Raw genomic sequence first — 27,830 nt, 5'->3', positions numbered from 1 at the left:
TTCATGACCTGGTTTCAGCATCCTTCGTTTCATCTTTCAGTAAAATCCTGTACTACCTACCTGTTTTGCCTCTGAATACTTGCATGTGTCTTAATTGCCATGCCATTCACTCCTTCCATTCCCTGGTCTGCACTCTTCGCTTGAGAATAGCCCTTCCACCCATGACTGCTGTTTACCTTTAGAGGCTACTCCTAAAGACCTGAAACATTTCACCTACTGATCTTTTAAGTCTGTTAGTATTTTCCCTTTGCCCTTGTTCCCCTGAAATCAGAATTTCTATTTGAAAGAATACAGTCCAAGGGAACATGCTGCGTTTGCTCAACTGTCCAGGGGAACCAGCTCCCCCGGCCCGCCCCACGGAGGGGAGGGACCAACTCCCGGCCCTGGGACGACAAGCCTGACTCCACACTGAAGGCCAAAGCCCTCCAGGCTTGGAGGCGGGTCGCGATGGAACCGTCACTCGGGGAAGGCCATGCAAGCCGCACACCACTCAGCTTGCCCACATCCCTCGCTTTGTGGTTGAGGAAACCCCGGCTGGAGAGCGACACTCGGAAGCCCAGAGTGACACTGCAGGCGCCCTTCACACCCCGGGCCGGTTCTCCGCCTCCTCAGCACCGAGGACGTGTCCCGCCGCGCGTGCAGTCCTTTCCCTCCTCTCACGTCCCCGGCTGGCGTGAGAGGAGGGAAAACACTGGACATCGGGGGCAAGGACCGAGGACCGCAAACTCTGTAACGGGACGGAGGCGCCTGGAAGTGGCGCATGCGCAGTGGCCGTGTCGGATGGCCGCGCCGGCGGCTCCGTCTGCGCAGGCGCGTGCGCAGGCACCGCGTCCCAGGACGCCCCGCCCCCGCGGGCCGCGCCCCCTCGCTGAGGGTCAGAGGCCGCGGGGCGACGAGCGGTGACGCTCGCGGAAGCGCCCTGCTCACCCTCGGAAGCTGGCGGGAAGCTGAGCGGCGGCGGCCACGGCCGTGCGCCCCCGACGGGAGGGGCGCCCCATCTCTCGGAGCTGGCTGAACCCCTGTGGCACCGGCGCCGGTGCCGGGACGCCCCATGAGTCGGGGGACCATGCCCCAGCCTGGAGCGTGGCCGGGCGTGAGCTGTGCGGAGAAGCCGGCGCCGGAGGCGGGGGCCGCGTCTCCGGGCCCGGCCAGAGCCGCGGCGCGGGATGGAGGGAAGGCGTCGGCCAGTGGGCAGCCGCTGGCTGCGGTGCGGTGTCCGGCCGAGCAGTGAGTGGCGGGGCGCGGCGGGGACCGGACGGGACAGGGCTCAGTCCCCTCGGGAAGGCTGGGCGTGCCGTGGGCTAGCGGGTAGCCGGCGGAGGGCCTTTCGTGCCCTCGATTCGGAGTGAGGTCTTGTGGACAAGGAGGAGTTTGAGGACACTCGTTTCCAATGTCCGAGTACAAATGTTTTCTCGGAGGGTCCCTCTCACAATTATGGTCATCCAGCGCCTCTTCTCCCTTCTTTTTGGATATCTACGTAGCTCTGAAGTTGAAGCTCCAGAAACTTGGGAAACAAACCCGAGACGCGTTTATTATGTTCTAGCTAACTCCCGGTGGATCTTTCCTCCAACCTGGTTGGAAGTAGAGTTGCCTCTGTCACAGCCATAGGAAAACTCAGCCACGCGACATGTTTGTTCTTGGAAGGCAAGTCCCCGCTTGGTGAGCGTCCCACCTGTTGGACAGACTTTGGACGGAGTCTGATTCAATTCTGTTTTGCTTAACGGCTTAGCTAGGTATCCCCACACCTTAATTTATAAATACGAAAGGTAGTGCAGGTTAGATCTGTTCCTTACAGAACTGTAAAGAAGGCAGCGTAATTCAGAAGCGTTTGTAGTTTCTGCAAGCCGGTGGAGGTGGAAGCAGAATATAAACTTGAAAGCTCAAACTTTTTCTATCCTTTTCAAGTTGTAAGCACATACAAGTGTTTTTGAATTCCGAAGCTGAAGGAAGCAGTCCATCTCGGGCCTCTTAGGCAGATAGTGTATTATAATATCTCATTTGCATGGTTCTTTACCATGGATGTGACATTCTCATTTACTGGGGTGGAATTATCCACACCTTAAGGCCACTGGGAAACTAACCTGAGTGAAGCAGGCCAGGCGTGGACCATCTCTGTTGGGGACAGAATCTGCTGTTTCAGCCTATAGTTGCTGGATTTTTTGTATTTAAAGAATCCAGATATCCTGACTTTTGTATGAAATATCCTGACTTTTAAGTAGTAGCATGTTATTTTATATTTAAGTAGTAGCATTTTATTTTATATTTAAAACCACTGAGCAGGCCCATCTGTGATCTGATGTGACCTGTGGCTGCAGTTTTGCTACCTGGGTTGGAGACCTACCTCAGCCTCTGCAGCCAGTGAAGTAGGAGGGTGTCTTCTGCCTCTTCCCCTCCATAGCCCATGCTGATTTCTAACTGCTACTGCCAGGCTGGCAGCTGCCACGTCGCTTGTGCCCCCACCTAGTGGTCCTTACCCCTCAGATGCTGCTCCTCAGCCTCAGCCTGAGCTGTTACAAGCCCTTTGGGTGATGCAGAAACTCTGAAGCCAGAACTATGTTCCCAAAAGTACGCAGAGTTATTTGGCAACTTTTCCTGCTGGATGTGGTTCCCAGAGTCTGAGCACCTAGGGGAATGGGTCATAGTGTAGATGGAGCTCTCCTTGGTGAAAAGGTTTTGTGGCACAGGTGCTCTTCTGTCTATGGTCAGTAGATTTACAGACTTAGAGCTGAAAGGAATCTAAAAAAATCCATCCTAGCTTTGTCGTTTTACACATTAACAAACTGAGTTGCAGATTTGATAGGTATAGCTTGGCAAGGAGACACAGGTAGGAGGTTTCAGGGCCACGTTCCCTGATGTCTGGGTGGGAACCTCCTCCCATCTCTGGCTTCCTTAGCAAAGCCAGGCAGAGAGACATGATTTACAATGACAGCAAACTTCAAATTTTTTTCCCCTGGAATAGATGTTTCAGTTTGCAGTTTATTTAGAACTTTATTTCTTTTTCTTCTTGCTTTTGTTGTCTTTAAGGATGATCTTATTCTCCTTTAACTGATAAGAGGACAAGGAGGAGCAAGGGAAAGGAGGTGAAGATAACTTCATATGTCAATAACCTCTGAACATCACATTTTATGTGTTGGGCTTTCTTGCTTATTATATGGGCATTGAAGCTATTTTTGCTCCGTGATATTTTCTTAAGGGCTAGAGAAACTGTACTGCATCACATAAATATTGCTTATTACATAGTTTGCAATATAATATGTGCACACTAGTTCTTACATGATGATATATTCAGCCTAATCATTGGGCATATATTTAAATAAATAGTGTAATGCCTGAATTACAACCAAAAATAGTTTTTTCTATCATTGGAGTGAAGTCCGTTCTTCCCACTCAAAAATTTGATTTACCCTGCATAGGAATTAAGTAAAATATTTGCTCCTGGATGTATGAAACACCATACAACTGCAGCTATTTTGAGATATCCTGCAGATTCATTTTTAATACAGTCAGCAGGCAGTAATTATGACTGCAAACCATAGTCCAGCTTTTGCAGCCATTGTTCATTTGACATGTCTCTTTGAAGGTACAGTGATGAATAGGAGAAGGCATGGCTCATTTCCTAGGCAGTACTGAAGGATGCTGATTCCTTTAGACCGAGCTCACTGCATTTCACGAGGGAGGCAAATAGTGGGAAGAGAGATGTAAAAACCACATATATTAACTACTTTTAAATCTCCTTCCTTCCAACCCCCCTCCTTCTTTTCTTTCCTTTCCTTCTTAGCTCATTTGAGAGCTGTGGTTGGCTGGCATCCGCTGGACAAGCCTGAGGTTGGCTCACAAGGTGACTTATGAGTCCTGTTAAAGCCATCTTAGGTCAGGCTAGATTTAGTTAACTTTTTTTGGAGCTTCCTCATTGCTTCTATCAGCTGTTCTCTTATGCTTTATCCCCTGCTCACCCCACCCTCGCATTTGAACCGTATGCTATGTCCACTTCTTGCCCTTAGCTCCGCTAATCCATACTACAGTCCTTGAGGACCAAGATAGTCCTGGGACATGGTTGGTGGCCAGGGAATTGAGAAGTGAGACTACTCCATGGCCCTTCCCTGTCTGATGGTGGGACAGGGTTTGAATCTAAGATCCGTAGGCCGGCTGTGGGTGGGGGTGTGGGGGAGGAGCATATGTTTGTGAACCCCTCTGGAGGCAGAATTTTATGTGATTTATGTTTTTCTGGGCTGAAGTTCTGGTGAAAGCTGTGGATTCTTAAAAGAACTGTGAACAGCAACAAATTTGTTAAACCACTGTTATTGAGTGTTGCTAAATACACTATTGTGTGAATGTGTTTTTTCACCCGCCTCACGTCTTAGCAGGTCCCGGGGCCTGTGTTTGATGGGGTGACAGCTACTCCTTCCTGCCCCTTCCCCCATCTGGATGTAGAGCCTGCTTCAGGGTCTAGGGCTGGGTTGTCTCTGTGAATCAGACCTCATTGTTGAGGGGTCTGGATTATCCCCAGCTACCTCTAAGTCACGTGGGGTAGCATAAGCCAGTCGTGGAAAGTCTGCTTACAGAAGGGAGGTGGAATTTTGGCCTGGGTGCCGGTACTTTCCTGCATTTGATGTGTTGTTCACCCATCTCTGTAAACGCTAAGTGATGGGGAAAGACTGGGTTGAGTGGTCTTTGCTTTTCCTGTGCCTGTGTGGGAGGGTGCAGTGGTGTCACAGTGGTTGACACTGTCACCCACACTGCCTGGGCCATTAGTCTTCTAGGACAGGCCAAGTTAAGCATGAACTGCAGTGTTCAAGTCCAGAGAGCTGAACAAAGTTCTACTGAGTTTAGCGTTTTTAGACAACTAAGAGGAAGTTGGTACAAATGTTCATAATGGTGCGTGATTAAAATGGTGCCTTGTTAGCTTTGCATATACACCAGCATTAACTTTTTTCATATTACACATTTACTTGTATCAGAGATCAGAAAAATGGACTTCACAGAAATGTCTTCTGCTTCACCGAGCTCCGTGTTTTTAGCTTATAGCTTTTGTTCTTGGGGATAGTATAATTTTGTCTATATGTAGTAAGCATTTTTATATTTATTAAGATTTCAAAAATTTATTGTTAAGCAGGTCTTTGAACAGGGCAAGAGGAAATTTATAATTTAGGATGTAACATCACGTAACTTAGTGGTGTATATTGCCTTAATATTAATAAAATATTTTGCTTCTAGTGTAAGAATTTTGGTTTTAAATTGTGGTTTTAAGGCAATTTAACTCAACCGTATAATTGGTCATATTTATGACTTTGTCTTGCACTCTGGGTGTCTGTGTGTTTTCTAGAGCAAACTTTGCCATGGTGATCATTAGAGTCCATGGGCTTCAGTGGCCTTTTTTTATGCCAAATAGTGGACATTCTCCACCCCCACCTCAACTTGGAACTTACAAAAGATTGCTGAATTTTTGAAACTGTAATGGTTTTTATCTTATCATGTAATAGTCCTTTCTTATTATTGTTTCATTGTCTTCCCTTCCTATGACAAAATTTCAAACCTCCAGCCGTTTCAGATTCACAGCTTTACATATAATTCCATTTTATTATTTTCAGCTGTGATATTTTGATATTTTAAAAAGTTAAAGCAAAATTTATTGAGTTAAGTATTTTCTTAAATAAAATAAGTTTTATTTTTCTTGTTTTCCCACATCTGTTTTTCTCTCTTTCTAGTTAATTGCCCTTATGTTGGATGAATATTTCATTTTGGCTGTTAAATGTCTTTTCTGACCATATTGATTGAGCTTTATTGCTTAAACTTAAAATTTATCTTCTCTGCAAGGAAATACAGCTTTAGGATAATTTTTAAGGTGGCCTTTAAAGGCAATATTACAATTTCCTTGGTGGCCTTAGTTAAACAAATGTCCTTGGTTACATGTCATTGGTGGGCCTGGAAGTCAGCAAACATTTGTGCACGGGATCTGAATGAAATCTGGTTGTGGCTAAAGTAATTTGAATATACTCTGAGCCCCATTCATCAATGTCTGCTTTGCTTCTTTTGTATATCATGAATCGCTACTTTTTTTATTTCCCATAATCTCGCTTTCTGTTTCTGTCTTCCCTTCGTGTTTAGTTCTGTTGATTTCTTTTCATTCTTCCGTTGGCCTTTGTGGGAATTTGTATTTGTGGCTGTACTGAGAAATGTTTGTTTAGAGTACCCCAACTGGGCACTGGTGTTGCAATCAAAGTTTGGTTATTTTGTAGGTTAAAAAGGAAGAGGACGAAAGTAAAGCCACATGTGCATGTAGAATTTGCTTGAAGTTGAATTTTTAATGACAAATAGATTCATAGTCTGTTAGGAGTAAGAGCTGGAAAAGGAACCATGTAAATTGAATAGATCTTGTCTAATCTTTCCATTCTGAAGATGAGAAAATAGGCCAGGATTAGGGAAGTGGCTTGCCCAAAGACACGCTTGTGAGAATGATGTTATGAAAGTGATTCACTTAAATGCCTGTTTTATAGCATCAGAATTTCTCTCCTATTTGACAAAGCTAGGAAGGTGGCTGAAAGATATCATTAAATTAGTGAAAGAAGAACTAACACATTTAATCACTTTATTTTAGGTGTTTGATGTATAGTCCCCGCGAATCTGGTTTCTGTTTGCTTTTAACTCTGGTGCAGGCTCTGGGTGACATCACTACCTTTTACTGGAGCCGGAGCACATGGAAAGTACCTTTTCCCTAATATGTCCCTTTAACCCCATAGCATTAAAAAAAAAGTAGGCACACACATACCATCACCTTTATTTTAGACAGAAAAAGAGAATAGGAAATGATCACTGGGTGAATTGTACCAATGGATATTAGTATGAGAATTGACTTTTTGGAGTGCAGAGCATTTTACATGTGTTTCTTCTCACAGTGCGCTTTGAGGTAGGGACTCTTGCTGTTTGTTACAGATAGTTACATTTAGGTGCACAGAGGTGTAGTTACTTCAGTTCCACAGTCATACATACAGCTAGTAAGGGCTAGACTGAGGAGTGGTCGAACTGTGACATTCTAACTCCGGACCCCCACTCCAGCCATGGCACTTTACAGCGGGGTTGCCACAAAGCACGTGTTCTGATGTGTTAGGCAGTGAGCCTTCAGGCAGAGGGTCTAGGCATGGCCCATCACAGGTGTGAAAGTGCAGGCTTGTGTTGGGCAAGTGTTTGGACCGACGTGATGTGTGTAGAGAAATCATGGAATGCTGGCTAGATGATAGGGCAGGTCCAGGTTTAACTTCCCTGCTTCTTTGAGAGCCTTTTCACGGTTTCAGCGGGATGGGGAGAGGCAGCTATGTTTGATTCCCCACCTCTCAGCACCCCTTCTTCATCTCTCTCCCCTTCTCACCCCTTTCTCTTTCCCCCAGCTATGCTAGGCCATGGGTGAGGAGCAGGGGTGCTAAGGGAGTTGGGGGTGGGAGTATTGAACCCTTCCTTCCTGTGTTCCATTGCGCCTGGAGCCTCCGGTCTTGGGTGAGGACGGGGATGTGCTGTCATGGGGAGGGAGTACAGGGAATTGAGCGTCTGATTACTCCTCCGCTGTATATCAGCCAGTTTCCTTGATTTCAGCTCTGGGTGTCTCCTGTACGTTCTGAAGTACTTGTCACCTCCAATTCCTAAGCTTTTCTGGGGTTCCACAGGATTTGCTGGTCTTCCCTCTGGCAGATGCCCTTCCCTTGGCAGCAAGATGTCCCTGTTCTCTGTCATTTACTGCTCCTTCATTTACTTGTGGACCGTTTGGGCTTTCACATGCATTGTGGTTTTAGCAAAGACGGTGTTTCTGTTTTCCATCATTGTTATGTGGTATATCTTGAGGGAAAGAAGGCATCATAAAACCAGACATCCTGTCCTTCATCCTTGTCTAGCACCCAGTGGATTTTTCTCCCTTTCTAGTATGTAGTAGTTCTTGCTAGTTCACTAAGTGAGACTAAAGACTCTTTAGGAAGCAATTATTTATGTGCCAAGTCAGCAGTAGTGGCCGCATTTGAAGTATGTGGGACAGTCGGGAAATGCTCAACAGAGCATGGGTGGCTGCTTGAATGTGGGGTCAGGGAGCAGGAGGAGCCTTGAGAAGTTTTTTTTTTTTAGCTTTGGGGACTTTTAATAATCGATGCTTTCCTGTCTTGTTTTTAAAGTAGCTGTTTTAAAATTTCCTTTTGACATATTAAAGCCAGCAGTTGGCCTGCACTCCTGTATAAATACTTTTAATAGCACTGTCTCCATTCTTGGAACTTGATAGAATTGTGACAGGGCTTCAATGATAAGATGCATGCTAAGATGCTTAGGTATGTAGTTGAGGCATTAATAGACATTATAATTAAAATGTAACAAGAGCCAGGTAGCAAGTGAAGTGATGAAAAATGTCTCATTTAAAGTAAGAAATTAAAGTGGGATGATAGAAACACGAGCATCTAAGATGAAAGACTCATATTTTATCAGATTGTCATCATGTAATGTGAAAAAAATTAAACCTTGAATGTCTTATCCATTTTTAAGCACCTGCATATTGTGATAAGGGGAAAATGTCAGTGCGGCAGATTTTTGAAATGTCTAATTTGGTGTGATTTCAGAGAGGAAGACATATATCGTGCCGCGGATGAAATAGAAAAGGAGAAAGAATTACTTATACATGGATCATCAGGTATGTTTGGAATTGTTTTATTTATTGAGTTCTTATTGTTTATAGTAGAAAATGCTGTTGAATTGGTATATCCATTCCCACAAAATATTAAGATGTCGTTCCTAGGAAATATTTTTATGCATATGGTCTTATCTGTATCCGATTATTCATTTTACTAAAGCATGGGGAATACTGTTTTTTGAGGCTTTAATATTTTGGTGCAAGTATTCTCCCAGCGTTCTTTACATTTGTACCATTTTTGCACCAGTGAGGATTTGTTTAATATCTCCTCCGCAGCACCGTCTCTCGATTCTTGATTTCCTTACATTCTTAGAGGGAGAGCTTGGATTTATGATGCAGTTTTCGTTTCAGATGGGAGGACTAACTGGCTCTATGGGTCTTTGCATCAGATGGCCATGTGAATTTGATTGACTTGTGAGAAAGAGGGGTCATGGGATTGATAGCACTAATTCTCTTGTCGTTTCATGATTTCATGTCCATGTTTCTGCTCAGAGCCCATCAGCCGTTGCTGCTAGGGTGAGGCATTGCTCTTGGTCTCCCTACTGTGGGCACAGCCCAGCTGTGGGTAGAGAAGCACCTCCTTACTTCTTCGGCGAGGCTTGTGGGAGCCGAGGCGGGTGCTCCAGTTTGGGGATATGCCACAGATGATTCACAAGTGACATTTTCTCTCTCCGGAGTGTGTGTTCTATTGGTTTGTTTTGAGAACTAGCTTCTGTTTACTTTATGGTTAACAAAAAGTATTATGTGTATCATGAGGAACATACGCTACGAAGTGGGATTTTGTCGATAATTTTCAAGTCTTCCTCAACAAGGAATCAGTGAAACTCTTCACTGCGGTGGCCATAGATGTCCCTTGTAGCGGTCCAGTCAGGCGCGTTCCTGGGCCACACTGTTCCGTCCTTCGTAACGCTTGAGAGGACACTCCGTGTCGACCGCTGCCATTGCACAGCATTCCCTTCTCATGCAGAGTCCTTGGAGTCCCGAGGAGGAAGCGCCACTCTGGCCACCGTGCCTTCCTGCCACACGCGCAGGCCCCTCTCCCTTTCTCGGCAGGCTCTCGGTCATGATTCTCTGCCCCCGCCGGTTGTCCTGTGCAGGCGTTTTAGCTTGTCAGTGGGCCTTGTCACTTCCAGCTTTAGGTTCCGATGGACCCCTTTGTCCTCCTTTCATCTGACCCCTCTGGGTTCATTGCCTTCCTGAAATAACTTCCTCCGGAAGTGCCTCTGTAGGGTCTGATGGCGGGAGGCTCGGTTTGTTTGAACATTTCTGTTTCGCTGTCTTTCTTAACTCCAGATGAATAGTTGTTTATTCTTTTGGAAGATTGTATTCCATTGTGTTCTGGTTTCTGTTGTACTTAAAATACTGCAGTTAGACTAATCCTTGGTAAATAATATGTGTTTTCCCTCTCCTTTTTGTCTTTGGTGTTCTGCTGCTGTTTTTCCTTGACGTCTCTTAAGTATGGATTTTTTTTTTTTTTTTTTTTAACACATCGCTCGACATTTTTTTCTGTTTGCATCCTTGAATGCCTAGTTTTTATCACTTGGGGAGAATTCTCAGCCATTATCTTTATGAATATTGCCCTTTTCCTGTTCTCCGTATTGACTCCTTCCAGAACTCTGATTGGATGTTTGCTAGCCCTCGTTCAGTCTTCCAGGGCTCCCGGGTACACATGCTTTCATGAATATTTTGTACTTTGTAGCCTCTTTTGCACTCTGGACAGCTTATTCAGATCTGTTTTCCTTTTCTTTCTTTTTTGGAAAAGTTCTGTTTCCCCCGCATACTTGCCTGGTCTTTTTCGATAGTTTATTGCTTTTTGGTCATGTTTTTTATTTCCTTATATCTTTAAGCATTTTATATCTTTATATCTTTAAGCGTTTTAAACACACACTTCCGATAATTCCATTTACGTTTAATTATGCCAATTGCTATTTTTTGCTTATTTCTTGTTTCTTCAAAGTGTGAATAGTAAGCTTAGCTCTCGCGTATCTGTGTAGAGTTTGTGTACCCGGCTTGAGTGTGAGAGAATTTAGCCTTGTTTCTGACAGGCAGGCACCGAGGGTGTCACCCCCCTTGGGCCTCTGTTTCTTCATTTCCAGGTTTGCGTGTCCAGGGCCTTGCGGTGAGCCTGCGTCCACGCCTTGTTCCTGCGTGAGAGCCAGCCGTGGTTACGAATCCTCAGGGGAGACTTTCCTCTCCCCTGCACCAGAGCCCAGGGCAAGACAGAAAGTTTTCTAATATTCTCTCTTCGTTAGTGAAAAGGCTTTTTTTCACCTTCTCCAGAGGTCAGTAAACTACAGTTCCCTGGCCAATTTGACACGCCGACTGGTTTTTTAAATAAAGTTTTACTGGAATTTCTTGGTTCACATATTGCCTGTGGTGGCTTTCATGCATGGTACAGGTGAATGGTTGTGATGGAAACTTTATGGCCCTCACAGCCTACCTTATTTTCTGTCTGGCCCATTTTGGAAAAGGTGTGTGACTCTCGCTCACCCTCTGATCGAGTCTCAGCTTTCTTGACGGGTTCACGCGTCACTTCCCGTCTCCCGAGGGTCTGCGTCCTTGTCTTTGCCATCACACGGTGGTTACGGACTAGACTTTTTGTTCATGTCATCTCCTGGTCACCACTCTGGTTTTCAGCTTCCCCCTTTGGGATAACAGTGATCTGAATCTGTGTAGTTTGCAATTAGACAAAGAAAGGAGCTGCTGTGAGGCCCCCAGCCCGGCCTAGAGGATGGCGCGGTGGCTGTGGGAGCCCTTCTCCCGAAGAGCAGCAGCAGCTTGGGAATTACAGCACCATGTCCATGGTACTCGAATAGTCCTGAGGTGGCGGGCTTGCTTGTGTCCTGCCCAGGAGCCAGGCCCTGTCTTGGCTTGTGTGAGATGAGGACTGTGATCAAGGAGGGAAGGAAGGCCGGACTTCCTTCCGGGAGGCCCATCCTGAGCAGTGCCCTGCCCGGTGGGAGAGCGTGGCCCAGGAAACGTCCTGGCTCCACGTTGGAAGTTCCTCATGCTTTGTGTGGACATGAATGGAGAGAACTCTCCCTTCTACTAAGTAGACTCTTAAAAAATGTTTCTTGAACTTCAACAATGACGGGTCTATATTTGATGTCTGGCCATACAGCATTGGTATTTGTGTTTCTGTATAGTATGGTTCGGGGGTCTGTTTTACCTTTAAGCCAGTCCTGACTTATGCCACACATAAATATGTCTATGTTATTTATATATGTGTTATTTCCTCTTTTATTTAGGAAGTTTATTTTCTTTATAAAAGGATTCAGCATGAGATTTTTAAAAATAGGCAGTTGTTAGTGTTTTGCATTAAAAAAAATTGATCGACCTAACCTGCAAGAAGAACTTAGGGGCTCCTCTTGTGCTCCTTAATCGTCCCAGCATCCATCACACCCTGACTTGTGAATGCCTGTTGTCTGGTCTTCTTCAGTAGTCTCTAAACCCATGCAGGACAGAAACTGGGCCTTTATTGCTTTCATAGCCCTGGTTGCTAGCTCACTGCTTGGTGTGTATTACACTCAATAAATATTTGAATTGAGTTGAATATAACGTTTTATATACAATTTCCTCTGCAATCAATACATTGTAAGGCACTTCTGTGTTTATATCCTAATTTCTTTGCTAACATTTACTTTAATAATTTAAAAAGGAAGTCGAGATATGCCTGAGAATTGACTTCTCTTTCTTCCTGAAACACACACATAGAAAAATACGTGTGTGCGTGCATATGCAGATACCACAAAATCCAACCCGAAACCTCTTATGTTAAACAAAGAAAATCTAAAGGCCATTTTCTTACTATGTTGTTGGTCTGATTGAAAGTTGTATTTTTAATTTCGGAGGGTGCATTTAAGAGTCAAATGAGATCTGTGGTTCAGCTAATGTTAAGACCTTTATTGACTTCTGACTTATTATCAATAGCTTTTGTAGTCTTTGGGGATAAGGGTAGGATATAAAGAAAGACAGTTAAATACGCTTTTGTTACAGACACGTTATCTCTGTATAATGGACGTAAAAAGCTAATGGCTGATCACCAGATGTATTTTCTCATAGCCCAGACTGTTGCATGTTTAACTGATTAGAAGTGTTCGCCGACACCTGTGTCAGTGCAGTTGCAGGTGCTGAGGACACAGTCAGGAAGCAAAACCAGCCCCCACCCTCAAGGAGCTCCTGTTGTACTCTGTGCGGGTGAGGGTGAGGGTGAGGGTGGGGGTGGGGGCCTGGGGCACGTAGAAAAAGGAATATGTCAGGTGTTGATCAAGAAGAAAAGGAAAACAGCGTGAGGGGACTAGAGTGAAGGCGTGTGTGTGACATTATGACATAGGGGTGTCAGAGGTAAGCAGAGACCTGCATGGAGTGTGGGAGCAGCTACCTGGTGAAGAGCCAGGTGTGTCGAAGGAGTACACGGAAGGCTGCAGGTGAAGCAGGAGCTGTCAGTGTGGGGAGCGGTGGGAGCTGAGGCCGAAGAGGCAGTGAGGGGCCAAGGCATGAGGCTCCTGTAGGAAGTAAGGACATCGTTCCACTCCAAGGGAGATGGGACACCCTCGGAGCCAGGAGTGATGAGTACCATCTGACTTACGCTACACATGTGTCACTCTGGTTGCCATGTGGAGAATGGTCAGTAGGGTGTGGTGACAAGGGAGACCCATTGGGAGACCCAGTGGTTACCTCGGAGCAAGGGGATGGTGGTCTGGACCAGGTGGTAGGCAGTGGTGGGATCTGGGGTTGTTGGGAGTGAAGTGAGAGAGAAAGTATTCTCCACATAAAGCAGCACCGTTATCCCGATTATGCTTCATTTCATTATTTCCCTCTCCCCCGCTTTGATTCTTTAACAGAACTCAGATTAAGTGTAGCTCCTGAAATGGATATCATGGACTACTGCAAAAAAGAATGGAGGGGAAATACGCAAAAAGCAATATGTATGAAAAAGGTATGACGCCTAGATGCATGTATTTCAAGTCTTTCGAATAGCCTATCATAGGTAATTATTTAATGTGTCCTTTTATATTTTTGGACATTAATTATGACACATGTTATTATACTATGTAAATATTTGTGTTTCAATTTTAGAGTCGAGGAACAGACTCCAAAGATAAGGGACTTTTTTTTAAGTCATAGTATTAATATAGAAACAGCATCAGTTTTTTAGTAACTTGATTTCTTTGAAAAACACATAAATGACTGCTATTTAGAGTTGGGCCAGCCATTTTTTTGTCCTCATTTGGGAATGCCCTTCTGGCCTGGTGAGGTAAAAGGTGTCTCGTCTTCCGCTGTTCCCATCCGGGTTTGGTTTTATGCCCTGCAGTCCTAGGGGCCTGGACCCTCCTGCACTCCTGTGCAACGTGATCCGGAATTGCTGCCTTCATCTAGGGCATCCCAGGAGCTTCCCCCTCCCAGTGCCATTGCATAGATTGGTGACTCTAAGGTAGTCCTTGAGGCCGTGGGACATTGGAGATACCCATGACTTGGCCATTGTGACTGGGCTGAGTCACTGCTCCGGTCAGCCCCGTTGACCCACTTCCACTGCACAGCCACTGAGCAGCACTCTGTCAGTTCCCCGGGAATGCATCCCAAGTCCAGCGTGTGCCTTAGTAGTTCGAACCGTATGAAATTGCTGCTAATCACCCGTTTCTGAACTACGGACACAGTAATTTCAGTTTCAAGCTAACACTTCCGCCACCTCTGTAACCTGCTTTACATCCTTTGCTCATTTCTGTTCTCGGAATTATTTACATTATGAATTTGAATAGTTTTTGTATATTAGAAATATTGCCCTATCATATTTGATAGAAATCTTTCTAATATTTCTTCATTTAGAACTGTATTGTTTAGGCTTTACATTTTTTAAATATTTAGATAAATACATTTGTTCTCCTCCTCAGGGCTTGTTTTTGTAGAAAATGCTGTGCATCTTTCAGCTGTGCCCGCCCTGTTCTGAGAGTGTAGCTGCCACTTTTCATGCTCTGAGAGCAGCTGTCAGCTCTGCGCCCTGCAGGTCTCGACTGGAGACTCTTTGTGTCTTAGTCCTGCTTAGAGGACTCAGTCACGAAACAGCGGGACTCAGTTCCCGCCAGAGGTTAAGAACACTTAGGTTTGTGAGGCACTCTGCTGAGTATATGTATTGGCCACTTATAGATTTTCTAACAGCCTCCAGCCTGTGTCAAACTAGATGATGGGGAGGCCAGGTATCTAAACTATGCAGGCATACCTCGTTTTATTGTACTTCGCTTTATTGCGTTTTTTACAAATGAAGGTTCATGGCGGCCCTGTGTCTAGGAAGTCTGTCGGCGCCATTTTCCCAGCAAGCTCAGATGATGATTAGCATTTTTGAGCAATAAAGTATTCTTTAATTAAGGTATGTAGTTTTTTAAAGATATAACGCCATTGCACACTTAATAGAGGGGAGTATAGTGTAAACATAACTTTTATATTTACTGGGAAACCAAAAAGTTTACGTGACTCACTTTATTGCTTTATTGAGATAGCCGCTTTATCGCGGTGGTCTAGAACCACACCCTCAGTGTCTCCCAGGTATGTCGGTATGTTTTCATTTTCCCTAGAAATGCTTTCACTGACGCCAAAAAAGCAGTTTTTTTTTTTTTTTTAATGACCAAGAAGTTTAAAAGGATCTGTTCTAACATATGGCACCTGAAAAATCCATAATCATAGATGCCCCTAGTTCCGTATTTTAGAACTTATGCTAAAATTATTCATCCATGATTTTAGTTCAAGGGAAAGATTTTGCCCTACAGTTGGACTTTTTGGTGACCAAATAGGCAAAGGCACGTCAATTGGAAAAGTGTCACATTAGGATCTGCAACAGTAATTAGAGCATCTCAGGACCTAATGACAGCTTGGGTCTCAGTTCTTTTTTAGTCCTTATTTGTCTAATTGTCTATTTTTGTTTTGGCTGTTTTGGAAGTGCGTATAAATCCAAATTTAATTCAAAAGTTTGATTCACCTCTGAAATAGCATGAGTAATTTATGCATTTGGAAAGGTGCAGTTGCTGTTGAACCAGCCATTATGAATACTGAGAGTTCTTGGGGTCCACCATAAGGGAGAGATGCACATCAGTCGGCATATGTCTGCCTGGCAGACCCTTATATGTCGCAGTGGTTGGACCACTAAATAAAAATGGAACTCACGTTTTTATTATAAATTATAAAGAAATACTTTTATATCCACGTAGAACATCGTCTTGTGACTTGAACCCTGAAAACAACTAATACTGAGGGTTAAGTACTTGGACACAGGATGACTGTCTGCATGGTGTCCACTTGTGATGAGAGTGACCCTCCTTCTGTATAAGCACAGGGTAGGAAGCACTGTTTCTAGTGACTGTCAAGGAAGAGTGGGACAAACGAAATTGACTGGCAGGATGTGGGCGAGTGAGGTGGGGAAGCAGCGAAGTTGACTCCGCTGCCCGAGCAGTGTCCAGCCACTGAAATCAGGTCGTCTGGTTTCCTGTGGACTGTGTCAACAGGGGAGGATCTTACAGGTGTTCTTATGTGAGTCAACCCTTAGTTGACCTCACAGATTTCAAGGACCTTGTCAGCTTACAATAAATCATTCATTCATTCATTTACTTTTATGCCTACAGCACCTGGTCTTTCTAGGTGGTCTCCCATCCAAGTACTAACCAGCTCTGACCCTGCTTAGCTTCCGAGATCAGACGGGATCAGGCTCGTTCAGGGTGGCATGGCTGTGGACATTAAGGTGTCCTTTTTTGGAATATGCTTTGAAATGGGTCTATTTGGATGGTGGCTTCTGAGTGACTAGCGTGTCACTGAACATTTTCATTTCCTCCTTTTACTTCCAGACTGAACAAGAATTATTAAATCCACTTTTTAAAAACATCTAACAGAATTATCCAGATATCTCCTAGCACGTAGATTTTTTTTTTATATCATTTTTTTTTATATCACGGAAATTTGGGATTTTGGTGTGTTCTTTTTTAATACGGAGATACAAACTTAATACATCTCTCCTTTTCCATCTCTTTATATTAGAGAGTGTAGGGTCGATTTAAACACAGATTGTACCCTTCAGAATATTGTTTATCAATAAGTGTGTGTGTTGCAACAGAAAGGGACATATAACTCTAACATTGGGGGTAGTTAGTGTTTTAATAATGCTTGGAGTATTTTATATGTTCTAGTGTGTTGTATCTGTTATATATACTGATATTTCATATAGTACTAACATTTGTTAATTTCTTTTAATTTCTTTAACTAAAAATTTTTTATTTATAATTTCTTTTGATTCATAGAGAAGGATTTAGAATTCTTACACAGTGGACTCAGTCAATCTTGTTTCCATTCTTTTGGGAATCGGGGCACATTTTTTCCCCAAAAACAAAACTCTCTCTGAAGTCAGTAACAACCATTTTGAATTCTCTGATGCTTTCCCCCAGGGCTATGAAGAAGTATCTCAGAAATTCACCTCCATCAGGCGAGTCCGCGGAGATAATTACTGTGCGCTGAGGGCCACGCTGTTCCAGGCCATGAGCCAGCCGGCGGCTCTGCCCCGCTGGCTGCAGGACCCGGAGCTCACGCTGGTACGCTGCTGCCGCAGGTTTGAGTCCACAGCGCTTCCAGTCGTTTTGTGAGAAAGACTTCCCTTTTCTGCCCTGCTCTGTGCTGGTACCGTCTGCAGGATGACGTCAGCATGTGGGTTTATTGGCTTTTGTGTGGCCGGGATGATTTTGCATAGTAAAGAGACCAAAAATAGTTGGTGTTTCCCAGAAGAGAAGAATGATACAATTTATGTGAACTGAGCTGCGGTGGAGAGCAGGTGTCCAGAGTTTGTAAAAAGCACTTGAGAGCAGTTTGACTTCAGTGTTGGCACCTGTATTAAACAGGTCATCTGTTACTCGGGACCTGCTGGGCTTTGAGAGTGCGCACGTCTGTAGTTCTAGCTGCAGTTCAAGAGTTTAGCACCCTCTGTGCAGTGTTAGGAGGGTTGGCTAAGTAGGTGCTGGAGCAGCAGCACTAGAAGAGAGATGACGAATGTCACTCTGGGAGGTGCTTCCTGGGGGGGGTGAGGGTCAGGGGCTGTGTCTTATACCAGGCCCTCTTCAGTGTTTTAAATTGGCAGTGTAGTAGTGACACTCCAGGAAGTCATGTTGACACGTGTGTCATGTGTCCCTGACACACATCAGATGAGGTCACATGATAGGTTGCGTGATAGGATATCCCAAAAGAGTTCGGTGGGCAGGAATGATGAAGGAAAACTGACAATATGACACTTGACCAAGCTGTTTTCTAAGCACCTCCCGCTCACCCCTCCTGCCCTCTGTGGATGCCATTGCATGCCTGTTCTCACTGACAAGGGCCTCCTCGAGAGAGTGAGTGGGTGGCACGGTGTGATTGGAAGGTGTCAGGGTGGAACAGAAGGTGCAGATGGAGGTGTGGAGCAGCCTGCAGAAGGGCAGTGTGCCTAGGTGGGATCTTCCCATCTCCAGATACTGCTCATATAACTCTGTAATAAGTAAACATCTTAATATTCATTTGTTAACACACATGCTTAAGACAAGCTGATCAAGTGATACTTAAATAACTATGGCTACAAAACAGAAAACATTACAGGAGTTGTGGTATGGAAGTCAGTGTGCCCGTTTCCTATCTCTCTTCCTGACATATCAGAATAGCTCATCCTGTCGTGTTAAGTAAAACCCTGCTTGCTGTTAGAACTCAGTATAATTTTTTTGCATTCAGCTGGGGTAGGATCGCCCATATAAACACTTGGGCCAGACCCACAGCAGCCGTGAGAATGGCTCTTTCTCAGTTTACTTTGATCCATGGTCTATCTGAAATGCCAAGGGCCTCTTCTGATGACTACCCAGTGCCTAGTGACAGTCACATGTCCTTGGCCAGTTCGTGGCACAAACACTTCTGGTTACTGTGTGTCCATGGGCCTTTTAGAAGGCCTGGGAACACTGACCACTTCTGGGGACACAAGAGGCTGCTCTCAGCAGGCAGGTTGGAGGGATCTAATTTCGGCATTATTAGGGTCTCCTGAACTGCGCTGGCTCTTAGTAACCCACCTCTTCAGATTTTGGGGTCCATCAGGTCCTGGGACACCTTAATATTTTGTGTGAATCTGTAGAGTCGGGATTAGCCTCGGCCCACGGCCTGTTGGCCACTCGCTGTGCTAAACGTTCCTTGATCTCAGCGTGCATTTCATCAAGAATTTGGGTAAGCCCAGACAAGCCATATTCTGTTACCAAGGGACATGCTCCCTTTAGCTGTATCTGAAGGTGTTCTCTGCGGCACTGTGTCCTCTTCCCTCTCTCCTAGAATAGGACACGAAAGGGGTACAGGAGAGCTGGACCGAGAGACGCCCCCCCTTAGTCTGAGCCAATGAAGGGGAGCCTGGACCCTGCTTTCTGCTGCTGCTCAGCTACTTGGGCCTTGCTCCCCTCCCCGCCTGGGAGGTGAAGCTTTGTCCTCACTGCCCCCTGACAGTTTAGCCACCGCTCACCTCCTGTCGTCTGCCTGGGCCTGTGTGTTGTTCCTGCTTCAGTCTTGGTGTTTGACTGCAGTCAGGTCACCTACTCTGACCCCAGCCGTGGCGGTGGCTTGGTCTGGTTGTGCTCAAACTTGGAACAGCGCCCAGGTCCCAAGAGGTGGTGTCTTTCGGGTACAGTCCTTAGTTTCCAAGTTTGCTGAGCTTTAGAAAGTCTCTGGGTGGGTGGAACCTACGACGACATTTGCTTGGAGTGGGTTAGACTGTGTTGTATATCGTAACTCATTTTATGAGGTAGTTTTAGGGATGACACGTTTTTGTTATTTGCTGTTCCTTTAAATCATGGTGATGATTTCAAGAGTTATAGATACTTGGTAGTAAAAACAGGCTGTTTTTGTAATTCAGTCATAAATTATAGTTAAGCTAATTACTTTTTTCTTAAATATTATTCTTGTTTATAATTTCTTATTCTTAAGTCTTGTTTCTTGCTCAAGTTTCCCTCATTCAACAGAAGTCTAGTCTCTTTATGCAGAGGAGGAAAGAATGCCTGTTTCTGTGTGTTCTGTACATTATGACTCCTAAAAGCGTTTAAAGTTATATTCATTTTTTTCCTCTCAATAAATAATTCCAACTCCAGTGTTCTTTCCTTGTAGTTTCTTTCTCACACCTCATTTTCTGGACTTGCTTCATGACGTCCACCTCTCCCAGAGATATATAGCCTGAGCCGGATAATTAACGCTAGCAACAGTTTGAACCAGCACATGGAGAGACTGTCTAAGGAGACAGACTTTTATTTAGGGTTCCCTCTGTGTAGTGAGATCTCTGGGGTGTCCTGAATTTTCAGCTGAGTGTTGTGCCTGCTTTTTCGGTACCTGCGCAGTGTCACGTGATGCTTAGATGGTTCTGGGCTTCCCTTTACCCTGGTTCCCAGCTCACTTCTGAGGAGCCAGCACTTTCTGCTCACTTGTACTTCTTGGGGGCCATTTGTGATTTCAGCTCATTGCCACTTGAGGGCATTTTAGGTTCTGGGATAAACCTGATAACCTCTTTGCAAACTGCCCACATGCTGCCGAAATGCAGGACAGTATAAGTGTGGATCTGGATGGCTCTTGGGTGGATGGTCATTTGTCATCACGATTAACATGAGGAAACATGGCCCCTCCCCCCCAGAACGTGTGGCTTGTCATCGCTGCGGTAGCCTGAAGAGGAATTTGCATCCCTGTTGTGGTTTGTTTTTGCAGAGATGAAACCACCTTCGTTTTACATGATTGTCATAGATTGCGAAGGTAAAACTGATTACCATTTGTGAAAGGGTCTTCAGGGGCTTCCAGAAGAACCGAACCCGTGGTCTCATTTAAAACTACTTGTGACTGTTACACAAACTCAGGTTCCACATAGGCTGTGATAGGAATTCATTATTCTTTAATGATCTTTTGACGTGGACGTGAACTTTCTTTTCCTTTCTGAATTTTATAGCAGTGACGCCACGTGCCTGTACCCAACCTAATTATATGGATTGTCTCCTGACACACCCAAAACTGTTGGGAGAGTCTGAGTTCTCATGCTGTCATCAATCAAGTTGTGTCCCAGCTTGCCTTTCAAATACCAGATTCCATTGATTGTTGGGGGAAAATAACACATGTTCCAGGAAGAAAGACAGAAAAGGAGGCAGGCGGCATGGGGGTTCGGCTGTCACTTCTCTGATGCGCTGGATCGTCAGAGCTCCCTGCACCCTTCTTCTTCTCGGTTGTGTTTTTTATCTGCTATGTTGATTAAGCAGTTAAACTAGATACAGTATTATTTTTTTGAATGTTAAAACTTTGAGTATATGTGTTAGTACCAAAATCAGGTTTCATTTTTCTGCTCAGGAAGGGACCGGATTTTTACTGCATCCTGGACCGTCTCACCTGCCCCAAAGCACCTTCCAGAATCAGGCATTAGGGAGCGGTTGGGAGGCTGGCAGCGAGCCGGGGTGGTTTCCGTGAAGACGGTGTGGGCATTTTCTAAGGCACGCTCACAGAGTGCTGTGTAGGGCTCCTGGCTGGGCTCATTGCATAGCAGGGGAGATTGTGTCCTCGTACCTCAACCAGGACCGTCATTTCACTCAGTCCTCCTCAGGGTGGTACTTTCTGAGTTCCTGACTCCCAGACTTAGGTCCTCCGTGCTAAACCCGCATGGCAGATTTGCAGGAGTTAATTCTGGAAACGCAAGTAGGTTTTGTTGGCCGTGTGGTTTCTTACAGCTTGGATCGTATGGTGGACTTCTTGGAATGTTAACTTTCTTTCTCTGTTTCTTGATACTCCAGTTACCGGAAAAACTCATAAGCAAATACAACTGGATCAAGCAGTGGAAACTTGGATTGAAATTTGAGGGGAAGAGCGAGGACCTGGTTGATAAAATCAAGGAGTCCCTCACTCTGCTCAGGAAGAAGGTTTGGAACGTGTAGTTTCCTTTCTCTGATAAGCGTACAGCTCTTGCTCCCGACTCCCCAGCAGAGCGCGTCTTAGTCCTCATTTAGTGGGTACCACATGCCCTTGGCTGGTTTTTAGGCAAAATGATTTTAAATGAATACAAACTCTCCCAGTGAGGTCTTTGGTAGAATTGAGGAATATCGACATCAGACATTCCCAGAGAAGATATGTTTAATGAATTGTTTAACTTTCTTGAAAACAAACCCGTAACGAATGTAGTCTTTGTGCTGAGTCACTCTGACAGGTTTCAGGTCAGTCCATGTTCTTACAGTATCATCAGCGGTCTGGATTCTCGCCCCTTTAGAGTTTTGGTTTCATGAGTGGCGATCCAGTTCACTCCTTTACACCCAGTGCCTAGACCTGAGCCTGGCACCTAACAGATATGCAGTAAACATCCTGTTGATGAATAAACTGAGGTCCCTGACTTTCTGGAACCTAGTTTGTATTTGCAAACATAGGAAATGTTTATTGGAAAGTATACTGTCAAAGGAAGATCAGTGGTGAAGAAACGGGGGGAAGGGGAGGGAAGGGATGAGGAGGGAGTCTGTTGTTGCCCGTGAAGCAGAGGCTGGAGACCCAGGCTGCCCAGACCCTGGGTCAGTGGAGGTCGCGGGCAAGGTGCTGGCCCTGTGGCAGTGAGTGGGAGGCGGCTTGTCAGCTCAGCCACTAGTGACGATTTCTTTTTGATCTCTTTTAAAAATCTCGTGAAATTGCAATTTTTGCTTTTTTAGATATGTTTGCTGTAGCTAGATCCTTATTTTGGGGAATGTTTCAGTGATTTCAGTTTACAGTAACTTGAAAATTATTAATGATCTGAGCCAGCATTACTAACACTTTCTGTGTGCAGGCCGTGCACAGTTTTATGTGTTACTTGTCACAGCCACTAAGGTGGTGTGCTCTGGGCCTACCCTGTTCATAGGTGAGGAAGCCAAGGCCCCGCCATCCTGCCTCACAAATCCACCAGCTGCTCGGTGCGAGGCCTTCCTTCCATACTGACTATGGATCTGCAGCCACGCTCTTGACTGGCAGCTTGGTCTACTTCTAGAAAATATGACATGTTCCAGCTTTCAACCCAAATATTAGAGAGTCTTGTGGTATAGTCATTACCTTTAAAATTTACTCTTGAATTAAAAATTTGAATGGTTTTTGAGAGGAGCCGTTGTTACTGGTGATTCATAAGGACTAGTTTTAGATTGGTATCTCTTATTCTCATTCATTTTAACTTAAAAGCACATGTATTTATAGGGTTTTCTTGTTCACTTGAAGTATGCCTGTTAGCTGGATACCTAACACTGTTTTAGTTTTAGTCAGGAGTCAGTAAGAATTTCCTTAATGGACTTATGCATTTGAATCTCATGTATGCTCTTAAGAGGTCAGTAAACTAACACTTAGGAGATTCCACAGTCTTCCTTTCCCACCTTTCCCATCTTTTGTGTTTGTGGGTAGTGACTGCTCCTGTAAGGCCCTCACGGGGAGGACAAAGTTCAGCTGTCCTTCACAGTTCGCACACAGGCCTCACACACACGTTAGGTCTCCATAAGTGTTTATGGTTTAATCTCATTGCCTGGGAAGTTAGGGATTCAAAATTGCCATCCCGCGGCCCCAGTGCATCGTATTCCTGTCTCAAATGAATGGGACAAATGCTGAATAAAGAATGTCTGCGGTCTAAAGAGCGATTCCATTGTTTGAGCTGGAAATTTGAACGTGGTCATCATTGGTACGTGACCCATGGCCACCTACTTTTGAAAATTATTTCATGCTCATATTATTGACGTATACCAGAGACTTTTAGAACAAAAATGTAATTCTTATGTACCTTTCTTGTTGTAGTGGGCAGGCTTGGCTGAACTGAGAACTGCCGAAGCAAGGCAGGTAGCTTGCGATAAACTGTTCACCAATGAGGAGGAGGAGTATAGCCTGTATGAAGCTGTAAAATTTTTAATGCTAAACAGAGCCATTGAACTATACGATGATAAAGAGAAGGGAAAGGAAGTGCCATTTTTCTCTGTGCTTCTGTTTGCTCGAGACACGTCGAGTGACCCTAGACAGCTGCTGAGGAACCATCTAAACCAGGTGGGACACACTGGTGGCCTCGAACAGGTGAGTTGTACCTTTGGGAGTACATTAGCCCAAAACAGCAGCTTTAACCATCAAACATTATCTCACAGTTTTTGTGGGTCAAGAATTTAGGAGCAGCATAGCTCGGGGTCCCAGGAGGGCCTGACCGGGGCTGGAGGATCCATGTCCAGCATGGCAGAGGCCTCGGTCCATCACTGGGGGATGGTAGTTTCTCACCATGTGGGCCTTCCTGTAGGGCTGCTTGAATGTCCTCACAACATGGCAGCTGGCATCTCTCAGAAAGTGATTCATTAAGAGAGGGAGGAAGAACCTACAATGCCTTTTATGATCTACCTGTGGGAGTCACACACCGTCCCTTACATAGTTCTGCTAGATGCAGATCACTAGTCCGTCCCAGACTTAAGGGGAGAGCCTTAGGCTCCACCTTCTCAAGCAGGGAGGGCCAGAGACTCGTGAACCTGTTCTGTAACCACCACGGTTATCTCAGCCTGGGCTGGCTTCTGTGGGGCGGTGGATGGGATCAGCACCCTTGGCTCTGGTAGTCTAAGAATAAAAGAAGCCCTGGGAGGAGACATCCGAAGGGTCTTGTTTAATATTGGCAGCTATAGCTGTATTAGGTAGCAGCCTTTAAAAATAGAAATGGAGTCACCTTACCCAGTTGAGCCCAGCCCGCTCTTGGATCGTTTACAGATGTGCTGAGTTTGCAGTTTGACACAGAGACTCACTGCAGTGCTGTCCCATGAGCCAGCAGTCGACTCACCACACCTTGCATTGTTTACCTTTGGTGTGTTCATTATGTCGCCCTAAGACACTTAAGTCTTTTTTTTAGTGGAATAGCCAACTACTAAAGCAGCATTAAAGTTGTACCTCCTACTTCTACAGCTGACTGTCGTGCTTAGGAGACAGCAGAGTTGACAGTCCTGCCAGGTCAGGCAGGATTGACGATAATTAAAAAATTATCCGGACTTTAATGTAGGTTACTTACATCTCCTGAGCCGCGGCAGATGCTTTACAGTGAGAAGCCTGGTGGAGCACGGTTTGCATATTAGACTAAAGTTAGTCCTCTCTGAGTCCCCACAAGGGCCGTTGTAATGGAGAGCCCGTTTTCTTAAATAACAACTTTATTGAGAAATAATTTACATACCATAAAGTGTACACTTTTAAAATGTCTAAGTTAATGGTTTTTAGTATGTTTACAGAGTTTCGTAGCCATCACAGCAGTCTAATTTTAGACCATTTTGTCACCCCTGAAGAAACCTCACATCCACTGGGACATACCCTCCCTTCCCCCAGTCCTAGGCAGCCACTAATCTGCTTTCTGTCGCCATAGATCGGCCTGTTCTGGACATTTCATATCAGGGGAATCATATAACGTGGTCTTTTGCGACTGGCTTCTTTCACTTAGCCTAATGTGTTCAGCGCTCGTCACATTGCAGCATGTATCAATTCTTCATTTCTTTTTATTGACAAATACTGTTCCATTGTACAGATATATCCCATTTTATTCATTCATCAGTTGATGGGCATTGGGTTATTTTCGTTTTTCAACTATTAAGAATAATCCTATAAACATTCATGTACACTTATTTTGTGTGTGGACATGTTTTCACTTCTCTTGGGTATATGCCTAGGAGTAGAGTTGCTGCTGGGTCATATGCTAATTCTTCGTTTAAAGCAGATGTATCATTCGACATTCCTACCAGCAGTGTTTCAGAGCCCTGTTTCTCCACATCCTCACCAACACTTCTTTTTTATTGAGATGATCACATAACATAAAAATAACTTTTAAAGTATACCGCTTAGCGGCTTTTAGTATCTTTATAATGTTATGTGACCACCACCTGTATCAAGTTCAAAAACATTTCCTCACCCCAAAAGAAATTCTCCGTACTGGTTAAGCAGTCACTCCTCACTGTGTCTTTTTGGTTGTAGCCACTCTAGTGGGTGTGAAGTGGTACCTCACTGTGGTTTGATTTGCATTCCCCTGATGACTTTCCCTGTGCATACTGGCCATTTGCATATCTTCTTTGGAGAAGTGTCTGTTCTCTTCAGATCTTTTGCCCAGTTTTTACACTGGTCATTTGTTTTTCTATTATTGAGTTATAAGAGCTCTTCATAAATTCTGGATACAAGTCCCTCTTCAGACTGTGATCTGTTCTCCATGATCTGCTTGTTTATAACGACCAGACGAGAAGGCTGGGCCCATGGGGAGAAGGAGGTTTGGGCGGAGCTGTGCTGCGCCCTGCCTGGGCCCCAGGGGATGGAGTGAGTGGAAAGCCTCGCCCTTCGCCCTTGGTGTGGCTGCCTTCCACACCCTCGCAAACTCGTTTCCCCTCCCCCACCAGGTTGAAATGTTCCTCCTGGCCTACGCTGTGCGCCACACCATCCAGGTGTACCGGCTCTCCAAGTACAGCACTGAAGAGTTCATCACCGTCTACCCCACAGACCCACCCAGGGACTGGCCGATGGTGACCCTGATCGCCGAGGATGATCGGCACTACAACGTCCCCGTCAGGGTGTGTGAGGAGACGAGTCTGTGATAGACGCTCGCCCGGCCAGCCTGGCGGCACGGCCAAGGTGCGCAGGTAGCTCCTGGGCTTGCCTGGCCTGCCGGTCCGGAGGGACTTCTGGGGACTCTGGGGTCCTGGGAGCCAGGGAGGCCCACAGCCCTCTGAAGACTGGCTTTCAATAATAAGAGTTAGCCAAGCTTTTCCTCGCCTGTGATGCGGTATGTTTCGGTGGAGACCTTCAGCGCACACCTGTTGGAAGGTACAAACGCCATCTTTTCCATAAAACAAACACTTTTGTGTCAGGAGACTCATTTTGGAGAGAAATATGTTTTTTATATCTCAAAACAAACTTTCTCTAATAGTAAACTGGTTTTCATTTTTTTTTTAAGATAGTAATTGTTTTTGTTTTGGTGGTAATGGGTCACTGTCGTGCCTTCTGTGCAGTCTGCTTAGGTATAATGCTGGGTGCAGTTCGTTAATGGCGCAGTCGTAACATCCTGTGTTGGTCTAGTCAAACAAAGGTTTGGATTTACATGTTCATTAAAGCCATTCTAAACAGATTTTCTAATAGAAGATTAAGAATTGGGGCCAAAAGTGAGTTATTTAAAGACTGGAGAAGGAGCTGCAGGATGGAGGTGATGGCACCTGGAAGTCCTTGCTCTTTGAGAACATGACAGGTGCCCATGGTCACGGGCACACCAGGTCTGGCGCTTGGTGCAGGTGCTGCTCTGTCAGCGGGCTGAGCGCACCTCGTAGTCAATTTCTAGGGCCTGTTCATCATTCCCCACTTTTGCAGACGGACACTATATGGTCAGAATCAGAGCTCAGGTCCGCCTGCTTTTTTAGAGTTGGGAGCCAAGACGAAACGAATTATGGCTCTCATGTGATTCAGAGCTGGGATGAGTCGGACCCAGGTCTTCCTGTGCCCTTCTCACACTATTTCTTGAGGGTCCTTCCATTGCCAGAGTCCTGCACTCATCTGTTGGCAGGGGATGAGTGACAGCAGAGTGTGTCCTAGGGTTTGTCACGAGTAAGTTTAAGCAGAAACGTGTACTAAAACTGCGTGCTGAAGTAGGGCTGAGCCGCATCTGCTCTCGCTTTGGGTTGGGAGCCTGAGAGAAGCATCGTTCCTGGCCGTGAGCAATCGCCTCCACGGTCTGCGTCGGGGCCTGATTCGCCCCTTAGGGCGTGGACTGTGGACATCCTTCATCGCTCTTTAGGGCTGTGTCAGCAGCACCCGAATTGGCTCAGCATTTGTGGAGGTGGTGTTACCCTGAAGTTCTGAGCTTTATTTCAGAATAAAACTCTTTATTTGGTTCAATTTAATAAAATTTATAAGCTATCTAATCTGTTTTTTTTTCAGTTTGAAAATGTAAGTTTTGCTTTCACTTAAAAATTAAAATTCTTAGTTGAGAAAACTAAGAGCACACACAAAACTATGCAGAATGTTACATTAGTATTTTCTTCATTACCTCATCAGTAATGTTGGCCACATTTTGGTAGCTGCTGATTCATTGAATCAAATTTAATGTTACATGTGTGTGAATGCATCCAAGAGGCTTGTGTTTTTCACTGTGAAATGTGATGGTATCTGGAATAGGAGGTACCTAGAAGCCAAATTAAAGCAATAATAATGA

At 45.1% G+C, this 27,830-nt stretch overlaps 1 protein-coding gene and 1 pseudogene across 2 annotated transcripts; one reads left to right on the top strand and one right to left on the bottom strand.

Moving 5' to 3' along the window:
• The first annotated feature begins 879 nt into the window (after positions 1-879).
• Positions 880-27,830, top strand: OTULIN (OTU deubiquitinase with linear linkage specificity). 2 transcript variants are annotated; one of them, XM_039842763.1, is made up of 7 exons: positions 880-1,227; positions 8,586-8,656; positions 13,501-13,595; positions 17,080-17,223; positions 21,439-21,564; positions 23,435-23,704; positions 24,374-25,269. In XM_039842763.1, exons 1-7 carry the CDS (start codon positions 1,052-1,054, stop codon positions 24,380-24,382), a joined length of 891 nt encoding a protein of 296 aa, XP_039698697.1. In that variant the 5' UTR covers positions 880-1,051; the 3' UTR covers positions 24,383-25,269. The 2 variants fall into 2 exon arrangements, with proteins under 2 accessions (XP_039698697.1, XP_039698696.1); XM_039842762.1 differs by lacking the exon at positions 24,374-25,269 and adding an exon at positions 26,029-27,830 and having other exon boundaries at positions 883-1,227.
• LOC120586399 (uncharacterized) lies at positions 16,258-16,376 on the bottom strand (annotated as a pseudogene).

This window comes from Pteropus medius, unplaced genomic scaffold (genome assembly GCF_902729225.1).
Source record: "Pteropus medius unplaced genomic scaffold, Ma_sr-lr_union100, whole genome shotgun sequence".
In the NCBI taxonomy this organism is placed as follows: domain Eukaryota; kingdom Metazoa; phylum Chordata; class Mammalia; order Chiroptera; family Pteropodidae; genus Pteropus; species Pteropus medius.
This window is presented reverse-complemented; position numbering and strand designations above follow the sequence as displayed.